Source organism: Anolis sagrei, chromosome 1 (assembly GCF_037176765.1).
Source record: "Anolis sagrei isolate rAnoSag1 chromosome 1, rAnoSag1.mat, whole genome shotgun sequence".
Classification (NCBI taxonomy): domain Eukaryota; kingdom Metazoa; phylum Chordata; class Lepidosauria; order Squamata; family Dactyloidae; genus Anolis; species Anolis sagrei.
Window position 1 is genome coordinate 286,568,239 of NC_090021.1, and position 21,695 is coordinate 286,589,933.

Below are 21,695 nucleotides of genomic sequence, written 5' to 3' on the forward strand. Positions count from 1 at the left end.
ATGCCAGGCAGTAAAATGGTGGTGGCAGCCATTGGCAGTTGGCTCCGCAAGGTAACACTGTTTTTTTCCTCAAGATATCCATGGATCATATCAAAATCCATTATTTTGGCCCCAAAATCTTGTCCTTGATTTATACATGCAATTAACTTATACATAGGTATATTTGATATTTATATAACATTTTAGACAAAAAAATCCAGCAAAAACCTGAGTTGACTTATCCACGAGTCAGTGTAAGGTATAGTATTAACCTGGGTGGGAAAACGAAAGACTTTTCAGTATTTCCCTGCAGTGGTTGGTGGGTCGATCCCCCTGCTCCTCCCCCCAGGTTTTCTTGGGACAGACTAAGCTCTTACCTTTTACCACTCTACTCAGAGAGAGGGATGGTTCCTTTTTGGATAAAAGTTAAGATACAATATTAACAGAGTAGCAAAAGGCAGTGATGTCAATCCAATTGGTGTTAGCCCCATAGACCTTATCCCTGTCCTGAGTCTTATCTTCTTGGCCACTCACAGTGGGGGGAGGGCTTACTCAGGGGTAAACAAGTGGACAAAATCACCCCCCCCCCCAAGTCTTTTTTATTGCTGTTGCTCCTGCGGTCCCCTCCTTGGCTTATACTCCTTGCCTGCCTCTGGTAGTGTTGACATGCTCCACTGTATCTGGCAGTGATGTTGTAGGGCTGCTCTGGAACCGCCATTGCTGCTACAATACATGGCCACTGCCAGTCATGACTATCTTGTCCAGGAGTTTGCGAAGAGTGAGCTGCTGGTAGAGCTGAAAAAGGAACCAAAAAGAAGTGCTGGGCATTGGTGCAGCAGCAAGGGATGAGATGGGATGTGGCCTGGGCAAAAGGATGGGAAGGTTGCAGCAGTACCAGTCATTTTTGCTATCACTCCCTTGGATGATAACATTCACTGACTAGATTAGTCTGATATTGATTAGATAGACTTGTCATCTGTCAGAATTCTTCCTCGTATGGATAGAAGGTAATGACAGAAAGAGGTAGTGGAGTGAGACTGCTATGGATAGGAGGGCTTCACAAAGGAAAGCAATACAAAATCCTTACCTTATTGCTTATAGTGACTTTAGCAATGGATCAGTGTAAAAGTCCTGAACTGCTTCATTAATGTGAGCTTAATTCTAACCTCCCCATTTCACTCTTCCTTCCTTCCCATGTACTCTCCTTCTAATATTTCTAATTCACCAGATCAGCACAGTGAAATACTGCACTTTTGACCTAGTTTGGATAATGCTATCATACCTGGAAATGAATTGGACATTACTTGTTAAATCATTTAAATGATTGATGTACTGCATTTTATCCTAAGATCGGCCCAGAGATTGGGTCACACTTGTGTATGTCTAGCAGCTTTATAGTTTTTCATTTCTAGTTGTTATTAATGTAAACCCTTTATATTGTAATGTATAATATCTCAACATCATACATTACAATGTTTATACTTACTGGATTTTTTTCACTTGATGCTTTTTAGGAACAAAGAGGGGAGTTTTGTGATGAAAATATTTTTTTCTTATGCAGGGGCAAGAAAAATCTTACATGAATTGATCTTCAGCAGTTTTTTTATGGAAATGGAATACAAAAAACTTTTTGCCATGGAATTTGTTAAGGTAACAACTTAACATTCATCTTCTATGATTCATTTTAATGTTTTTAAATAGTGATTTAAAAGGCCACTGAAATGCCCTCTGAGAGCAATACACTTCAATTTCATTGAAACATTCATAAATATTATAAATTACTAGTCTTTTCTTCAAGTGGCTAGATCAGTCAATTCCAGAGAGTACAGGCCCAGGTTTCAAACAATGTTTACTCTTAACTTGAATTTGTATGCAAGTCAGAACAGGTACCATTTTAAGTGTAACTCCAACCATATATATATAAAAGTTTTGGATAGCAGAAGAAAGGGTGAATACCCCTGTGGTGTTTCTTTTGCTGTCTGTGTCTTTATTCGGTAGATTTCACCTAATTTTCCGTCCTTGTGACAATTAGATTTTTGAAAAAATGAGTTGTCGTTGAAACACAGATGGGGAAATCAAGCTTCATTGGAGACACCTTTTCTTTATAACACTTATAGGAGTGAATTTTCTTTCCTAGGGCTAGATTTCCTTTCACTTTCTCTTCTCTCACCCCATTTGTCATTAGGAGTTGTGTCTAAGTTGGATGTTTGCAATTCAGGGACTGCCTGTACAATACGTACCATTTAGAATTATACATCTTGTTAATTCTTTATGTAATAATTCTTCAAAAATAATATAGAAATTACTGGAATGGTCAACGGAAGATAAGTCAGTTAAGGAATGTATGGTGAAATGGGCAGCAAATGTGGGTCATGCGATCCAATTGGAAGGATGGGAAGCAATGCGGAACAGCAAGCTTAAATTTACATATTCATATGATATAAAGGCAGACTAGTATAAAATGATGCACCAATGGTATATCATGCCAGACAGAATGGCCAAATCCTATTAAAACTTCAGTGCAAATGCTGGAAGTGTGAAACGGATAGAGGTACTCTTTTCCATGTGTGGTGGAGCTGTAAGAAGGCAAGGAACTTTTGGAGAGAAATACACAGAACAATTTAGAAGATTTTAAAGATAAAAAATAATTCAAGCCAGAATTCTTCCTGTTGGTCTTCATAGATATAAAACTGGAGAGAAACAAAGACATCCTTTTCAGCTACTTAATATCAGCTGCCAGAATAGTGTATGCACAATACTGGAGAGTAAATGAAATTTCCACAATAAATGAATAGTTATAGTTATGAACATGGAAAAACTAACACATCGAATAGCATATTGGCAAGGCAATTATAAAAAAGGCATAGACTGGTCTTTACTGATCAATTACATTAAACAGGAAAAAATGAAGATAATGTTATGATAGCACAGTGAAAATAAACAATACCAGTGGGGATATAAAAAGGAGATGAGCTCGAAACCGAGAAGTAAAATAGAAACAGACTTTTGAATACATGCCTACTAGCATCCCCCCTTTTCCTCTATTACCTTTCCTTGTTTTTCCCCACCCTCCACATCCCCTTTCCCCTACCCTCAGTGCCATAGCCAGAAAAAAAATCAGATTTTTTAAAGAAAAAAATAGCAAATCATGAAGAATAGTTCCATAACACAAAATAATTTAAATATTATGGTTCATTCTGTATTTTATATAGCGTTAATTAAATCAATTTAATGTTTGCGTCTCATAGACTTAGCTTGGGGATTTGGTTAACCAGTTAAAATTCATGAGTAAACCATGATTTTTTTTAACCTGAAAAATTTGAGGGGGGGGGAGGGTGAACCCCTAACCCACCCACCCCCCAGTTACAGCCTTACCTCTCCACTTTCCTTTGCTTAAAAATTCCCCAAATGGATGTATATTTTATCTGTTATTGAAAATGATTTAATAAAAATATATTTTAAAAAAATATATAAAATCTCAGAGAATGGTAAGAATATTCCTAAGGCTGTACACAGTGAAAGTGTATCCTTTCAGTTTATTTTTATTTTTATTTTACCTTATACTGTGGGAAGCATCTTCAGAGAGTACCATCTTTGGCAATTGTTCCAAGACTAACACATTTTAGTAACCCGAATATATACAGTTGGCCAATACACACATCTATTCTGAGACTGCACATAAAAGTATATTACTTTGGAGAAAAGTGACTAGGGAGACATATGATTTTGATTAATAAAAACAAGCATGATTTGACCAAAAATGATGCAAAAAGAACGTGTCTCCTTTTTATAATACTGGTTTCTGATCTCATGTACATTTACCTACTCACCTTTTTTCTTAATTCTTGTTTTCACAGCATTACAAAGCACTACAGAGAGAATATATTGGTGATGATCACGAAAAGCAGATTTCTGTGACAGCACTTTCAGTTCAGATATTCACTGTTCCGACACTGGTAGGTATGGCTAATCATTCAGGGATAGAAATAATTTCTTACTTTTTATTGGAATAGCTGAAGGTGACACTGTAAGAATTTCCTAATGAAAAAAAAATTACTTCCATCTGCATAAGTCAGTTTTTTTGAATTTTAAAAATCAGCTAGACATATGAGAAAAGTAAACGTTCTAGCTAAAAGTTTACTTTCTGAAGAGCAGGTTTTCTACTATATGTGAAGTCTTTCCATATGACATTAGAGTCCTGGAAAGTTAGGGTCACTGAGGGTGCAACTACTCTGTAGAATTCATGCAGTTTGATACTACTTGAGCTGTCATGGCTCAATACTATTGAATCGTTCGAGTTGTCATTTAGAAAGTCTTTAGCTTTCTCACAAAGAGAATGGAAGAAATCGTATAAGAGGTGAATGCTTTCCCCAATTATATGTTTACATCCCCAACTTAAAAAAAATTCATAACTGCACTGCATTGATTCTAGATCCCCCCCCCCCCAAAATGGGGACATTCCCCAAGCACTATTCAGTCTCGAAATATTTTTCTGGATTTAAGGGAGGGGATATCTCTACTGATATCCTTTCATTCAGCATTCTCAAGCAACTCTCTACCACACTGGTTCTTAATCCGTGGGTCTCCAAGTGTTTAGATCTACAACTCCCAGAAATTCCAGCTGTTAGGATTTCTGGGAGTTGAAAGCCAAAATATCTGGGGACCCATAGGTTGAGAACCATTTCTCTACCACATCTTTATAAGGTGGGGGGGGGGGGTGGTCCCAAGTTTGTTTTGCCTCTTTCAGCCAGTGGGATTTTTCCATTCGATCAGCAGTATCCCAGGAATAGAAGGAGTCTTTCTATCTGAGGTGGCAGATTCTTGATTCAACAGTATTTACAACCCCTATCTAATTTGTTCTGACCTTATGCAAGGAAAATATGAAATGTGAAAAGGTGGACTGAAGAGTGTTTTAAAGTTTATGTATCTGTCTGTCTGGCTTGTGTTTGAAAAGCAATTGGCTAAGGTAATTTCTTCCAAATGCTTTCTCTGCTGAGACATTGGTTTGTATTGAGTGGAGGAAGATGTCCTTGTATGTCGTTGATAGATGTTTGTACGGAGAAAAAAACCTAGGGGTGGAAAGGAATGAGGCTGATTTTGTCTGGGAAGGTAACTTTCCCAGGATAAATGTTGACATTGCAGGAATTCCTGATTCACAAACACCTTTGTCATTTGGAAGATACTGGTATGAAAACTGGACACAAATCATTATATCTGATAGATCTGCAGGTGTTTTAATCTGCAGTAAAATTCTTACATGATATTATGTTTTATATTAAAGGGACACTATGCACTCTGTTTTTCAGTTCCTGAAATATTTAATTTGTTTTTACATGAATTGTAAATCACATTGTGTTGCCTTGACCTAAAAAGTCACTTGGAAATAATAGAAATAAAAAACCGTTCATCAGACTCTGGTGCTTTAAAACATTTTGTGCAGTAAACCTAATCATTTTGGCAATAACAATACCTAGATTTTTTTTAAAAAAATATTTTTTATTAAAGAATTTTCTTACATTGCATAATTAAAATAAAAAAGGGGGGGTTCGAAGGATAACATAGGGTAGAATAGGGGTAAATATGGTGGGGTAGAGGTAGGGGATTGGGATTGGGGAATTGGGATTGGGGAATAGTGGTGGTTTTGGGAGAGGTATGGATGGGTCTTGGGAATAGCAGGGGAATCTGGGAAAGGAATAGGGAGGGAGGTATAGGTTGTGTAGGGAATTTTCCTGACTTCCCATTCTTCTCCACGGCTTCTGGTAGTATATCTTCCTATCTTTGGGATTTTACTAATCTTCTGGTCTTTCTTCTTCCTCTTCTATTATATCTTGTCCTCTTTCCGAATCCAATAAGAATTCTTCGAATACCTAGATTATAGCACTTTCTGAGACGTTCAAAACATTTAGGCCTGTTTTACAAGAAATGAATGCTTACTAATGTTACATAGGTGGTTTAGAGCAGTTTGGGGTTTTTAGCAAGCTTATCTAGGCACTTTTTGATACCCATAAGTGCCATAAACTTTTAAATATAAAATAGTAACTAAAACAAGGGTAACGTATCTGTTTTCCCATGCTCTGAATTTGTTACTGTTCTAAATGCATTTTTCTTTTCAGGCCCGCCACCTCATAGAAGAGCAAAACGTAATCAAGGTCATAACAGAGACACTACTTGAAGAGTTACCAAAATGTTTAGATAGAAATGGAAAATTCAATTTTCAGGGCTACAGCCAAGAGTTATTAGGCCGAGTGTCTGCAATTATATATGACCTCAGGTGAGTCTTCTTTTTTGTGGGTATCATGTAGACATAGAACTGTAGGTTGGAAGAGATCCCAAGTCTCACCTATGAAGACCCCATCAGTGCAGGCAATACACAGCCACAGCATCCCAAATAAATGACCATCTAATCTCTGTTTTAACATTTCTAATGAGAGAACATCCATCAAATGCTAAGGCCACTTTTTCCATTAGTGAGATTTGACCAGGGTGTATTTTCAGTTAGTACTGAGCTGGGTGAAATCTATGCAGAGAGTTGTTTGAATACATATTAATTGTTCAGATTTATCTGCTTTGCAGGATTTCAGCTGTTAGTTGGTAGTCATCCTAATCAGTGGGTGTTTCCTCAACAGTGTCACAATACTTCCCTGTTCTGTATAGCTAAAAAAAACTTTTGGAAATTGTAACCCCCTTTTTTTACAACAGGTATATTTTAATCAGTAAACCTACTGTTTGGACGGACAAACTAAGAGATCAGTTTTTGGAAGGATTCCGATCTTTTCTGAATATACTTACTTACATGCAGGTACATTATTTAATTTCTGCATACCCTTAAATAACAAAAAAATAATAACTTGCAATCAAAGAATAACTGGAAGAATTACTATGCTGGGGTACTATCAATATACTGGCAGTTCCTGAGTTACAAACATCTGACTTTACAAACAACTCCTAGTTAAGAACAGGGGTGAGACAACAGGAAGTGAGAGAAATCTACCCCTAGGAAGGGAAATTCATTCCTTGGAAAAGTTGTGGGGAAAAGCTATCTTCACTGAAGCTTTCTTACTAATCTTTGTTTCCACAACAAGCCAAAATCCAATTATCACAGGGACAGAAAGTGAGGGGAAATCTTCTGATGAGGAGCACAGCCAGCAAAACAAGAACCACAGAGTGTTAATCCTTCCCTGTGCTATCTAAAGCTAAAGAATATATATTTTTGGCTGGAGTTGTAATTCAAAAAGTACCTGGTCCGGCTTACATACATATTCAAGTTAAGAACAAACCTACAGACTCTGTCTTGTTCGTAACTTGAGGACTGCCTGTACCCATATACCTTATCAGTTTGTAAAAATAGTATTACAACACAATATATTTCTAAGATTTTTAAAACATTTGTTTCTCTCCAAGAGTTATATAAACGTTATTTAGTACAGTAAGCAATTTGGCATGAATACTACATGTTTTAATTTGACTTAAAATATACCCGTATTTACTCAAGTCTAATGCGCCATCGAATCCAATGTGCACCTAAATTTTCAAAACCCTGAAACAAAAAAAAAGTATTTGTTGCCAAATGTAATGCACAGCGGCAAAAAGTGGACTCTTCGTAATTTGTCCAAAAAAGGTGCTGTCTGCTTAGAATTCCTTCTTTAAAAATAAGTGTTTTAAAGAGAACTAAAGCTTCTAGCAATGGAAAAGAAAACCTTGGGATGCTTCTATGCTGTAGAATGAATGCACTTTAACTGCCTTGCTTCAGTGCCATGGAATCCTGGGAGCTGTAGTTTTATAGGGTCTTGAGCCTTCTCTGCCAAAGAATTGCATAGCATTGAGCCCTGTCCATTAAATTAGCAACAAAATCCCTCAAATAGGAGCACTAGATGTTCCTGAAGCAGCTTCCACTTTTGCTTTGGGTCAGCACTAAGATGACCATATGATACAAATCTAATGTGTGCCCTAGATTCGGCAAGGTAATTCAGACCAAGAGGTGAGTATTTGATTCAAGTAAGAGTACCTCCTGACATATAAGTACATTTAAATCAATTGTTCATATAGATTGCTTTGACCCATTTGAAGTTTATTTTCAAAGTTTCTTTGGCTTATTGTTCTACCATTTCACAAAGTAAGCCTAAGTTTTGGACAAATATTTGAATACTGTTCTTCTGGTACTGTCATCACAGGGAATGGAGGAAATAAAGAGACAAATTGGTCAGCACATTGAGGTGGATCCTGATTGGGAAGCAGCCATTGCCATCCAAATGCAGCTCAAGAATATTCTCTTCATGTTTCAGGAGTGGTGTGCCTGCGATGTAAGTTGTTTTTCTTTAAAATGAACTTTTATTATAGGATTTATGGAAATGATCAAACGCCTTTGAAGGTTTCTTGTGAGTTCACCCCTTTAACCCTGCTTCCCTACTCCCAGGGCTCATGTAGTTCTGTTGGGGTTCGTTTGTTTTCAGCAACACTCTCCTTCATAAAATCACTAATATGTTTGGAAGCTATAGGAAAGGACAAAATAATTACAGTTACTTTAAAATTTACAGATTTATCTACTAATCTGACTTGTTTTTTAACCTGTCTGTCAAGGTTGTCTATGATATATTGTCTTAGTAGAATTTTGTCTTCATGATTCTACTAGACAATCCTGAAAATGGCTTCTTGCTCAATTTATTGATGCATTTCATAATTATTTCTGTTGAAGTACTATGGTTAAGAAGCAAATTTTATTTTCAAAAAGTCATCTAGAAAACAAATCGGAATAGATATATTGTCAGCCCCTTCATACCCATACCCACAGATTGAATTATCCATAGCTTGAAAATACCATCTCTCCCCCAAGAGTCCAAAAAGCAAACCACTATTGTATATAATCAGAATTGATCATCCACAGATTTTGGTTCCCAGGGAGTCTGTTACATTGTAAGTGTTTTCATGCCGTTTCGTAGTATTCAAATTAGGATAGTTGATAATTTTGCACTTTTTTAGCTATTATGATTTGCTTCAGTTGTATTATATTTTAGTCTGTGTGTTGCCTTGCAGCCCATATCAGGATAAAGTGGAATAGTAAATGATAGTTTCTCTTGGTTTAGCAGTTAAATGCTCGCCTCTCTTGCCTCTAATCAGTTGTGAATGCATGACTCCTATTTAAGAATATAAATTAATTCACTTATTTTGTAATAATCAAAGTCAGCTTTGTAACCTGGATTGAGCAGACAGACCATCACCATGCATGTGTTACTTTATTTATCTGAGAATGTCAGTGTTACCTTTCAGTAATGGCTTGTTCAAAATGCCATTTTAAGATATTAACAATTAATTGTCCATTTTGTATTTCAATTTTCCCATATCTTTCTCTCACTCAATCTTGGATTTATACATTTTCCAACTGAGACAAACAGTTCATAAATCATCTGAAGTGGGTGCAGTTCACAAATACTTGTGTTAAATAAAACCTGTTAGCCTTTCAAGGTGCATTTACCTCCTTGCTGTTGTTTTTTTAATGCCCCAACAGCTGAATTTTACTACCTTGGAGGGAGGGAAATGCAGTGCTTTCACAATTGTAAAACAGCTATTACAAAAAATGTTGTCCATTCTAGGAAGAGCTGTTGGTGACAGCTTATAAAGAATGCTACGCAGCAGTAATGAGATGTAGTTCAAATAACTATTCATGGGATAAAACAGTAATTCATTTATGCGGCCATACTCTGGAAAGCAAGCGCTTCAAGGTGTCTGCAGATCCTGTTAGTATACATCTACCATTATCCAGAATGCTTGCTGGTGAGTGTTTGCCTGAATGCTTGCAATTTCTCAGAATATTGTTTTCTTTTAAAAATTTGTCAGCTTCTGCTTGCATTTTGAGAAAAATGATACTTAAGATTGCTGAACTTGGATATTCTATTTAACTGCAATGGCTAATATCTGTTGTTGAACCCATCCTCCATGAATTTGCCTAATACCATTTTAAGCCCAGCAAATAGCAACCAGCACATCATGTGACAGTTAGTTCTTTAGGTTAATTTCGTTATTTCTGAATAATACTTTTGGGATGTCATTCTTCCACACTCCTAATTATCTTTCAAAAATGGATGAACTTTGGCCCTGTTTGTTCAGTAATAATAAATACTTTCCACTTTGCCTGTGGAGAGAGTTCTTAAAGAAGAAAATGCCACTACCTGAATATTAGACCCTTGGCCTTCCTGGATTATTAATATCTGGCTAAATGGGTAGAAAAGATGGGCAATATTTCACTAAAACAAAGAAGAATGCCTAAATGAGACAGTTATAAGGCTATTGTTGGATCCTACCTGATTGGACAACTAGAATCAGTTTCCAAGATTCCGTTTTTAGACATGCACTGAAGCATGTAGCAGTCAAGTAGCTATTCCATCCTAAACATGTGCCTGTAATGGGTTGAATGAGGGCAAAACAATTGAAGCTAAGTACAGACAAGACAGAAGTGCTCCTGTTCAGGTAAATGGGAGCTCAGGAAATAGGGACTCTGCCTATGCTGAATGCGATTATACTTTTCTGAAGACACAGATCTGCATATTGTGCGTACGTCTGTATTTGACTCTGAGACCGAAAACTCAGGTTTCAGTGGTGATTAGGAATGCATTTGCAGAGTTAAGTCTTCTACACCCAGCCATGCCTTAGAGAACTTGTAGCTAGCTATGATGACACATGCCTTTGTTGCTTCCTGTTTGAATTACTGTAGTGCATTCTATGCAGGGCTACCTCTGAAGAGTGTTCAGAAAGTTCAGCTGTGCCAAAGAGTTGCAAGATCATTATCTAGGGCTGATTGCAGTGAGAAGACAACTCTCTTGTTGCAAGAGCTCTACTAGTTGCAGGTCTATTTCTGGACACAATTCAAAGTGTTGGTGATGAAACCCTATACTGCCTAGATCCAGATTATGTGAAGGACCTTCTCCCATACTAAGCTGCAAATGTTTAATATTCTCTGCAGAGGCCCTTCTCTCTGTCTCACTGCTCTTATAGGTGCATCTGGTGGGAAAATGGTAGAGGGCCTTCTCGGTGGCTGTTCCCAGGTTCTGGAGTTCCTTCTCAAGACTGGAACCCTCCCTGCTTCTCTTTTGGAAGATTTTTTAATTTGAGCAGACCTTTAAGGATTCGGGAGGAAAAGATAGTTCATGATGTGCTGTATTGTCTATATTTGTTGTTATTTTCTTTCTAATTGTCACACTTTTAACTGCTTCTAATTCTGTTGAGGATTTTAACTACAGTATGATGTGAATTTTCTGATTTTACCACTTTTAACTTTTATATTTTGTCTCGAGTCCCAGGGTGGGATATTAATAAATATTGTTGTCATTGTCACAACAATAGAGAGGTAATGGGGTCACCTCTTGATATATTCAAAAAGAGGTTGGATAGCTACCTGATGGGAGTTCTCTAGCTTGAGATCCTCCATTGGGCAAGGGGGTTGGACTTGATGGTCCATGGGCCCCCTTTCCCGGTGATTGTATCATCTGTTAGCCTTTTTTTCATCTGGCAGGTGCTTAATTATCTATTATTTGGTTGGAATTACTTACTTGACATGATGACCCATGCATTTTTGCTTGCTTACTTACCTAAATGAAAGCATAAATTTTCATAATATAATCCTTTAGGCCAGTGGTTCCCAATGTTTGGTCCTACAGGTGTTTTGGACTTCAACTCCCACAATTCCTAACAGCTGGTAAGTTAGCTGGGATTTCTGGGAGTTAAAGTCCAAAACAACTGGAGGACCAAAAGTTGGAAACCACTGCTTTAGACATTTGGGGTTTCCAAGACAAGCAATGGTGGAAATAAGTGAAGAGAGTACAGATCGCATGTTACTTATCTATCTTGATTAATTCAGATTTTGTAATTCATTTATTTTCTAGGTCTGCACATACAGTTGAGCAAAACTGGAGTAATTGACAGACTTCTAGAATTTCTTAAATCTGTAAGTATCTTCTGTGGATGCTTTATTAGTCTTCTTTAGAACACAAGTGACTTTTTCTATTACTCCATGGTCCACTCAATTCAGTATTCCTTCCACGAATTCTATAAATTCTTCTCAGATGGCAGTGAGCCAACCCTGATGTAGCTGAGAAGAGGTTTTAGGTTTAGTGCTTCTCAAAGTTGTGCTCCTGGTTTTTAGGCACAAATTTAGTTCTGGTCCCTGATATATCAAATATAGTTTGAAGCACTAGTGGAAATGATATTCACACATCAGTTTTATTAAAAAATACTAGTGGTCCCCTGCCACACGTTGCTGTGGCCCAGTCTGGTGATATGGAAAAGAAAGTAATTAGAAAGTGTTGGTTTCTAATATATGTGATGTCTTTATGCTTGTGGGTAAACGGAATCTCTTGATGTTTCTTTGACAGTGTTGACGTAGAGATTATTTGGTTTTCCTGCTCTGGAACGTGCAACATATAATTGTCCATCTTTAGGAGTCCCTTTCAAATCTCTAATACTTTATCTGTGTGTGTGTGAATCATATCAATCTACCTATATCTATGGCTGGATGGCTCTTTGTCAGGAGGGCTTTGATTACTTTTTCTTGCCCTGGTGAAGGGAGTTGGACTGGATGGCCTTAAGTATTTTCTGTTGGTCATGGGGGTTCTGTGTGGGAAGTTTTCCCAATTCTGTCGTTGATGGGATTCAGAATGGTCTTTGATTGTAGGTGAATTATAAATCCCAGGAACCACAACTCCCAAATTCCAAGGTCTATTTCCTCCAAACTCCATCTGTGTTCATATTTGGGCATATGGAATATTCGTGCCAAGTTTGGTCCAGATCCATCATTGTTTGAGTCCACAGTGCTCTCTGGATGTAGATGAACTACAACTCCCAAACTCAAGGTCAATGCCCACCAAACGCTGCTAGTATTTTCTGTTGGCCATGGGAGGCCTGTGTGCCAAGTTTGGTTCAATTCCATCGTTGGTGGATTTCAGAACGCTCTTATATTATAGGTGGACTATAAATCCCAGCAACTACAACTCCCAAAAGACAAAATCATAAATTTTTGAGTGATGGTTACTCCTTGTGTAGTGAGACGTTTTTATATATATAGATTGATTGATCAGTTGAAAACACTATAGTGTTTAATGTTTTTCATTCATTCAGGTCAGGCTCTAACATACTGCAAAGTGACATCAAAAGAAAAGAACAAATAAAATCAGGATTTGATGTTTGTATGGCACATCAAGATTTTAGTTGGCCCTAGCAAAACAAAACAAAAAGGTGAACACCATTTTGGCACAAATTTAGAAAGCACTGTTTTGTACTTGCTTTCTTTACTGAACTTTTAGATACATTCTTATTCATATGGTTTTGTAGAAAATATATTTTCTTACTTAGTTGCAGATGGAAGTTTCAGGAAAATCAGAGTTTTTTATTAGATAATTTGTTACCTTGGTGCTTGAAGATGAAAGTGAATATTTAGCCACTGTTCTCATCTGTGTCTTTAAAACATGTTTCCTGTCAGTAATAGGCAACATTGAGCATACTTATTCTCTTTAAACAGGAAAGATCTAAATCCTGGTCTGCAATTTTCTGGCCCTCATAATCATATTGACTGTACTCAAACCGAAATAGTAAAGTCACAAGCTGATAGGGTAGAATCAAACACTTCCTCTGTCCAATAAGTTTGGATAGTAGAAACTTAATTTTGATGGCACTTTCTATTGATTACTTTCATTATACAAGTTGTCAGTTATTTTGAAACAATCATTTTTTTCCACTTGAATTTAGGAAGAATTCCAAGTGCAGGTGTTAATAGAATATCCTTTGCGTTGTCTAGCACTGGTTGCTCAGGTTGCTGCAGAAATGTGGCGAAGGAATGGACTGTCTCTGATCAGCCAGGTAAATTCCAAATTACAAGATATGTTTATGTTTGAACTTACAGTTCCTATAGAACTTAAGCTGCAATTCTGTACCTGCTTGCATTGGATTAAGCCCCGTAAAGTCAGTAATAATTTCTTCTGAAATGGAGAATTTATATGATTGTACTATTAAATGCCTGTATAGTTGGTGCAGCCCAATCAATGAAGTAAAAGTATACATAAAGCTGAATTAGCAACCATACGTTTTTTGACTCAGCCTAGACTACCTTGGTAGGTGTGTTGTGAGGGTAAAAGTGAAGGTCTGTATGTGCTTTTCTCAGACTGGAAGAAGCACAGTAAAACTGAATAAATAGAAATGAACATTTATATTTGTGGGTCTTGAAAGACCAACAGTATTGAACTCCTTCTCTGAAAGTTGGTTATTCCAGTTTATTGTGTTAAGAAATGTAACTAACAATATCTGAGTTTGCTACCATCACCCCTTTCCAAACAGTAAATATCTCAGGGCGGGGGGGGGGGGTGTATGTGTGCACGCACACAAGTGTGTGCATGCTGGTACTACGGGTCCCCATCTTCAGGAGCCAGACAGGATGCATGGAATAATGGTTCCCATTGCTCTCAGCTCCTATTGTGTAAACATTCACAAGGCAGCTGCTTTCTTAGGAAGTGAGGTGGGGGAGCAGCTGTGATACAGGCTCACAAATAATCAAAACTGTGAGTGTAAAATACACAAATATGGAGAGCCATCTATATATCTTTTATGTTGCATGCTTGAGGGCAGAGGTCATTTTATTTATGTTACAGATCTTTGCAAAGTTGTTCTAGGCTTCTGTTATCTGAAAAACAAGTTAGGAACTGCTTCAGTTCTTATATGCACAAACACTTATACTTCTTATTTTTAACAATTGCAGTGCAAAAGATACAAATGCAAGCCAACACACATAGCTAGATTTTAGTAATTGATGATATACAAATAGTAGTACTGAGTTTTATGGCTGGAAGTTGTTTTTTCAAATGCTGAGAAAATGTCACACAAAATACCTAGTTATTTTGCTGTATTCTGGAATTGTAATATTTATAATTTTGGATTTTTAAACCACTCAGTGCAAAGACTCGTGTGGTTTGTAGAGTAACCAGTTAAAAAGAATTGAGTGTAATTTGTATTCCTTGTCTTTTAGATGTTTTATTATCAGGATGTAAAATGTAGAGAAGAAATGTATGATAAAGATATAATCCTCCTTCAGGTAAGGATGTTTTCTGTTTCTTTTGTAATACAGTTATTCTGCTTTGTATATTGTTTTTCTCTTTTAAAATAATTTCATTTGCATGTGTCTGGTAGATTGGGGCAGCATATATGGATCCAAACAGTTTTCTCTTGCTGGTACTGCAAAGGTATGAGCTGCTTGATTCCTTCAAGAGGATTATACCAACCAAAGACCAGGTAAACAGATCTATACTATTCATTTCCACTGTTGAATTCTTAAGGTAGAAACCTGATGACTTTAGTTAAATTGCTAATATGTGTCGATTAGTTTATAAAATTTGGGCAGAAATAAATATCATGCTCACGAGGCTTTAATTAAACTACTTGTATCTTTCAAAATTTCAAAGCATATCAGAGTTAACTTGAATATTATATCCAGGAATGTGATTTGATTTTCCTTTAAATCTTGCAGGATTTGAACAAACAATGCAACACTTTAATAGAAGAGATGCTTCAAGTTATTATCTACATTGTAGGTAAGAAAGAAAAAGTTTTGTGGAAAAAAGAGGGTTTTTTTTTTTAAATCCTCTTTCCATACATATTGAAAGTCTGATCAATTAAAATAAAAATAAACCATTTGGCTTATCACCAGTCTTTTTTTTTTTCTTTTTTCTTTTTTTTGTCGTGTCAGGAGTTGCTCCTGTTGTGAGCAGTCAATAAGAGAGGACATAATCATTTGGGAAAATTATTCGGGTACTCTTAACATTCTTATCTATGACATGACCCACCTTTGGAAAGATTACTTTGAAGGGTCCTAGGTGCTGGATTCCAAAGTAACTTTTCCAAAGATATATCTAGGACTGTCAAAGATCTGCTTATTCATCATTCAGTATTCCAAACCATCTTTGCAGAACTGTTTGTCCAGTAAACTATAAATGAAGCATGATGGTCTCTCATGAAGGTGTGATAAATATATTCAAACATCCACAACCATTAACATTGTGTTTTCCTCATCAGGAGAAAGATACGTTCCAGGCCTCAGTCATGTGACAAAAGATGAAGTTACTATGCGAGAAATTATCCACTTGCTCTGCATTGAACCAATGGCACACAGTGTGATTGTGAAATCTTTACCCAAGGATGTAAGTGATTGCTTTCATTGTTTTTACCTTTTCGTTGCTTCTGATATTTTCCCATTGCCAATGGACAAACCTTTTAATTAACATTTGTGTGAGTCATAGGGACCATAAAGAAGAACAGGTTGCTTGCCTACAGTGGATTTTTTGAATGGTCATCTGTGAATTCACTCAAATGGATCATTTCTATGCAGCAAACATTCAGAACCCATAAAACGTTTTACAGCATTTTTGGCAGTATACCTGTCCTGATCTATGTGCATATCCAATGCTTTTCACATCCTTTCCCCCCACTTCCATACACAACAGCAATGTCATGACAACCCTATATTAAAAAATAATAATGGGGTGGAGGATGTGGCTGTGTGAGTTCACAAGTGACCACTCAAAGAGCCACAGTTAGAAGTAAGCAATCTGTTCTTTTTTTTAGTGTACACTACTTTACTGAAGCTTTGGTTGAAATATTTAAATATCTTTAACAGGAAAACAATGAAACTGGTTTGGAGAAGGTCATACACAAGGTAGCCACATTCAAGTAAGTGATTGCTCTTTTTAAAATCCATAATTGACCGTAGTGATAGGCATGTTTGTCCCTCTGTAACAAATATGACACTTGAAGTGTGTTTGCCTTTAAAGTTTATTAGTAAATAGTGACTTACAAATTGTTTGTAATGGTATCTACCATTCAGTTAGATACCAAAGTAATTTGTAGTGGTTTTATTGTTTTATTTTTATTTGTTTAACCATGAGGAGGATTGTTTGCTGAGTAACCGTGTTGACCCAAAAACTCCTGTTTTGTGACATATCCTAAAGCAGTAGGTCCCCAGGTATTTTGGCCTTCAACGCCCTGAAATTCCAACCAGTTTACCAGTTGTTAGGATTTCTGGGAGTTGAAGGGCAAAACATCTGGAACTCACAGATTGAGAACCACTGTCCTAAAGCATATACTAATTTAACCTTGTTGGATCTTTTGTTTCTCTATGTCAAGATTTCTTAAACTATGCTCCTCCAGATGTTTTGGACTTCTGTTCCCAACAACTGGTGTGCTGGCTGGTATTTTTGAGAGCTGAAGTCTAAAACACTTGGAGGGGCAGAATTTGAGAAACACTGCTGTATGTGAACTATATAGCACATCTTGCACCTGTGAATTGTTAAGACAGTTCAATAGGGATGGGTTGTTTTTTTTTTGTTTTTTTTTTTTGAGGAAGATAGTGTATTATCATTCATCTTCATAATATATGGACACCTAATAAAATTTTGAAGAGTTTCCTTGGAGTGTCATTTCAATAGTAATTAATGTGCTGAATTCATTTTTTTAAAAGGACAGGCTTTAATGAAATTAATATTACAAGTGTAATATCTTATGATATTTTAGCATTCTAAGCCAATCTTGCACCTTCAGAAATTTACTTTTATCAATAATTACTTAATAATTATTTACGGGAGATAATGTATAGACTGTACATGGCAAGTAAAAAAGTCCCATAGCACTTTTCATTGGGAATAGAAGCTAGGTCCGATATATTACAGCAGGATGATATACCTGTGTATGATATACCTGTGATTAGCTCCACTGTGTCATGTACAATCCTTTGCCATACTTGGTGTAGGCTTCATGTTGTATTTGAATATTATAGGACTAGAAAAGATGTGGGAATTGACATTTGGCCTCTTTTTTTAGCCTCTTTTTAAAGTTTTAACCCTATGATAGCCTTAGTGTCTGAAATGACTTGAGGGCACATGATCTGACAGTTTGGGGGGGAAGGAGTCAATATGTAATAGTGACTTGAGTGGACTAGGATTCAAATCCCTGCTCAGCCACAGAAACCTACTAGGTGAGGTGGGATGCGCTTAGCCCCAGAAGAAGATAGTGACATCCACAGCTGAACAAATGTTGCAAAGAAATCACCATGATTGGGTTATTGTATGCTTGCAATAGGTCAGGAACAACTTGAACGCACACAACAACAACAAAGTTTGTAAAAAGGTGAGGAACGAGATACAGGACTGAATAAGCCCTTGCTTAAATTCTTCTATGTAGTAAAAATTCATTTTTGCTTAATGTGGTATTTTAAAGAAATAATGTATCATTGCATGTCAGCCAGTCAGCTAATGTGTTAGTCTGATCTGCTAATTACCTTTTTTTGTTTAAACAAAGAAAACCAGGTGTATCAAGCCATGGAGTGTATGAATTAAAAGAAGAGTGCCTCAAGGAATACAATTTATTTTTTTACCATTATACCAAGACACAACATAGCAAGGTAAAGCCATATATCCCGTATTGTAAAAGATTGGGCATGCATTTCTATTACAGCCTTTACCGTGTCCCCCCATCACTGTCACCATTCAGGCCACACTCTCCATTATTCCCTTTCCCAAACTTTTTGTTACTGGTATTCCGAGAGTAAATTGGTTAACTCGTCCTACAGGCTGAACACATGGAAAAGAAAAGACGGGCTCAAGAAAACAAAGATGAAGGTAAAACGTTGTGATGAAATTACTAATTATTAGATTTGCACTCTGTATTTTTCTCCCACAAAATGACAGTCAAGATGAAATAATAGCAGGGCAATTAATAATATATCTGCTCTATAGTAATTTTCATAATGATTACTATGTATTGGCGTGTTAAATGACTAAACTGACAAGCCTGATAAGGATAACACAACAGAGAAATATAAGCAGGACTAGCAGCCTGTTGTTGCATATATAAGATATCAGTATAGTGGATCATCAGTTAGTCTTTTAAGAAGAATAGATAAGTGAAGTAGGATTATATTATTTATGTATGATTATAACCCTCAGAACACTTTACAGGAGAGGTATATCAAGTTAAGTTCAATTAATTATGACACGGTAAAATGTGATCTAATTTGTTTTTACCTATACATTATGTAGTGGCTTTCAGCCAAATGTGAGCTTTTGTAATGTCAAGTGCAGAGTGGCTTTCATGGCATTGTTAAAACAATTAGGAAATTTGTAATACGTTAATATGTTTCTCTTTTTTTCAGCATTGCCACCTCCACCGCCTCCTGAATTTAGTGCTGCTTTTAGAAATGTGGCAAAAATTCTCAACTGTGATATCATGATGCACATTCTTAGGACTGTTTTGCAAAGAGCACTAGAGTTGGAAAGCCACTTATGGACAGAAGCGATGATCCAAATGGTACATTTGCTAAGCCTATTTGGGGGGGGGGGGGGGATTTCTGGCTTTGTGGTGGTTTTTTAAACAATGCTTTTATCTTTGGTGTCTTGAGAGCTTTTTTTCCCCCTACTACACACACACACACACACACACACACACACACACACACACATGCACGCATACATATATAACCTGTTCTTCAAATAATTATCAGGAAGATATTTGTGTGATTAAGTACTAAATATGCACAACCCTTAGCAAATGTGGGTTTCTCATAGGACTTAATTTCTTGTTGTATGTGTCGGAGTAGTAATTTTGGGTTGCTGCTAAACTGAAAAGTTCATGGATATGTGTCAGAGTAGTTATATGATCTCAAATTATAACTTTATTATCATGTAAACAGTGAATGATTAATATGTGCTCATATGTCAGGGGAAGACTACATATGAAATAAGAGATACATGATTACATCTCTCACTGTTTTATATTATACAAATGACGCTGTGGAATGCTACTAGTTTGCTTGGGCAATAACAGAAAAGGGAGCATGTTTCATCATACTCTTCCTAAATTACTTGTTAATTGCAGTCATACTCTCCTAATCATAAAGTGCTGTGCGATGCCTGCTGAAGTGTTGTAGCAGCCCGAGTGACAAATGCACATGCAGATCTAATAGCGATAATAGCTGTTTTCTTCTGTATAGGTTCTTCATCTCCTGGCTTTGGGTTTATTGGAAGAGAAGCAGCAGTTAGAAAAAGTTCCAGAGGAAGAAGTAACATTTGATTTCTATCACAAGGCATCCAGTAAGTGTGCAGTCTTGAAAAGATGAGAACGTCTTCTTCCTTTCATGGCAACCTATTTTATGCTCAGTGTATGTCAGGTGCAAAGCCTCTAGGTGATTAACTAGGGGCAGTATCACATTAGAGCTATAAAGTGGAGCCACCCTGTCTGACTGTCTCCTGCAGAATTCTGGGAAATGTAGTTTAGGAAAGCCTGGGACCTCTCTAGCTGAGCATTCCAAAGGCTCTGTCCTATACTACATATCCCAGAATTCAGCAGGAAGCAGCCAGATGACAGGACAGCGAGGGCACCCACTTTATAGCACTAATGTAATATTGGAATAGGCCACCCAGCACCTTTTTTGTTTTGTTTGTGGATGCTGTAATTTTAGTTGCATAAGCTTAAGTGTAAACACAGGAAAATTCAATGTCAGCCTTCCAGGGGCCTTTACACAGTTATAATGCTATAATTCAGCTTTAACTGTTAACAATATTTTGTAAAATGCTGTGATTTGTAGATTAGGGAGAGCTGCTTAGAATTCTCAGCCAGAGAGTTCTACAAATTACAAATCCTATTAATCAACAGAGCCGTAGTAATTAACATAGAATCACAGTATTTTAACTATGCATAGCAAAAGGGCTCCAGGTGTTTTATCTTCAGTTCTCAGATGCTCCAGGAACTATAGTGAATAATAAGGGATTGTGGGCATTGTATGCTGACATAAATAAACGGCCCCAACATAAAGTCATAGCATCTATTAGAAGAAGGAAAACATACAGGTCTTTTTGTGAGCATGTATGTATTACTTTTTTCTGATTTGAATTTCTATTGTCTTTTTACAAAGGGATAGGAAGCTCTGCTTTGAATGCAATGAACATACTAATGATTTTGGAAAAACTGAAAGGAATTCAGCAGTTGGAATCACAAAAAGATATGATAAACTGGGTCCTACAGGTAAGAAATAAAAAGACAAACTTTCCAAATGTTAAAAGCCAATAGGAACTTTTTAAGGAACTTGTTGAAATTCTGCAGAATATTGTTTATGCATAAAGTAATTGCTCCACAAGCTAACTTGTGCAGATTTTTTTCCTCATTTATTGAACAAGAAATGTTTTAACCATTAAATCTATTTTCCTAGATGTTTGAAACAGTAAAACGTCTAAGAGAGAAGTCCTATCTTCCCCCAGTAGCTGCTGCAGCTTCTAAGTTGGAGACTACAAAAAGCAATGAGGTAACCATAAAACAGGAAATAGATAATGCATAAAACAACTGGATTGATCTCCCTTCTAAAGTCTAAGCCTTGGAGATAGTGTATTTGTATGAGTAATGTTTTTGTGTAGTGAAAAGAACTGGATACTTTCCCAATGGGGATCTAATGTAGCTAATAAGAAATGTCTCAATTGTTCTTCTAACTAATTCTACTGTAACTAGTTTGCGTAGAAATAGATTATACCAGATACTGGTGTGAATATTCTTGTCCTACAAATTACTTGTGTTTTTCCCCTTCCAAAAAGAGGTGGGTTCATTTTCATAGAATCATAGAATCATAGAATCAAAGAGTTGGAAGAGACCTCATGGGCCATCCAGTCCAACCCCCTGCCAAGAAGCAGGAATATTGCATTCAAACC

General features: G+C 36.7%; 1 protein-coding gene across 1 annotated transcript in view; it reads left to right on the forward strand.

The window, feature by feature from the left end:
* The window catches only part of UBR1 (ubiquitin protein ligase E3 component n-recognin 1), a 70,594-nt gene that overhangs the window by 13,047 nt on the left and 35,852 nt on the right, over window positions 1–21,695 (forward strand). The window contains exons 10-28 of the mRNA XM_060761052.2: window positions 1,541–1,629; window positions 3,837–3,935; window positions 6,093–6,250; window positions 6,679–6,778; window positions 8,151–8,279; window positions 9,567–9,747; window positions 11,853–11,914; window positions 13,711–13,821; window positions 14,981–15,046; window positions 15,142–15,243; window positions 15,479–15,542; window positions 16,024–16,148; window positions 16,625–16,677; window positions 18,301–18,403; window positions 18,572–18,620; window positions 19,154–19,308; window positions 19,991–20,090; window positions 20,912–21,021; window positions 21,206–21,298. Coding sequence (XP_060617035.2) covers window positions 1,541–1,629; window positions 3,837–3,935; window positions 6,093–6,250; window positions 6,679–6,778; window positions 8,151–8,279; window positions 9,567–9,747; window positions 11,853–11,914; window positions 13,711–13,821; window positions 14,981–15,046; window positions 15,142–15,243; window positions 15,479–15,542; window positions 16,024–16,148; window positions 16,625–16,677; window positions 18,301–18,403; window positions 18,572–18,620; window positions 19,154–19,308; window positions 19,991–20,090; window positions 20,912–21,021; window positions 21,206–21,298 — 1,949 coding nt within the window. The remainder of the gene's footprint in view (window positions 1–1,540; window positions 1,630–3,836; window positions 3,936–6,092; window positions 6,251–6,678; window positions 6,779–8,150; window positions 8,280–9,566; window positions 9,748–11,852; window positions 11,915–13,710; window positions 13,822–14,980; window positions 15,047–15,141; window positions 15,244–15,478; window positions 15,543–16,023; window positions 16,149–16,624; window positions 16,678–18,300; window positions 18,404–18,571; window positions 18,621–19,153; window positions 19,309–19,990; window positions 20,091–20,911; window positions 21,022–21,205; window positions 21,299–21,695) is intronic.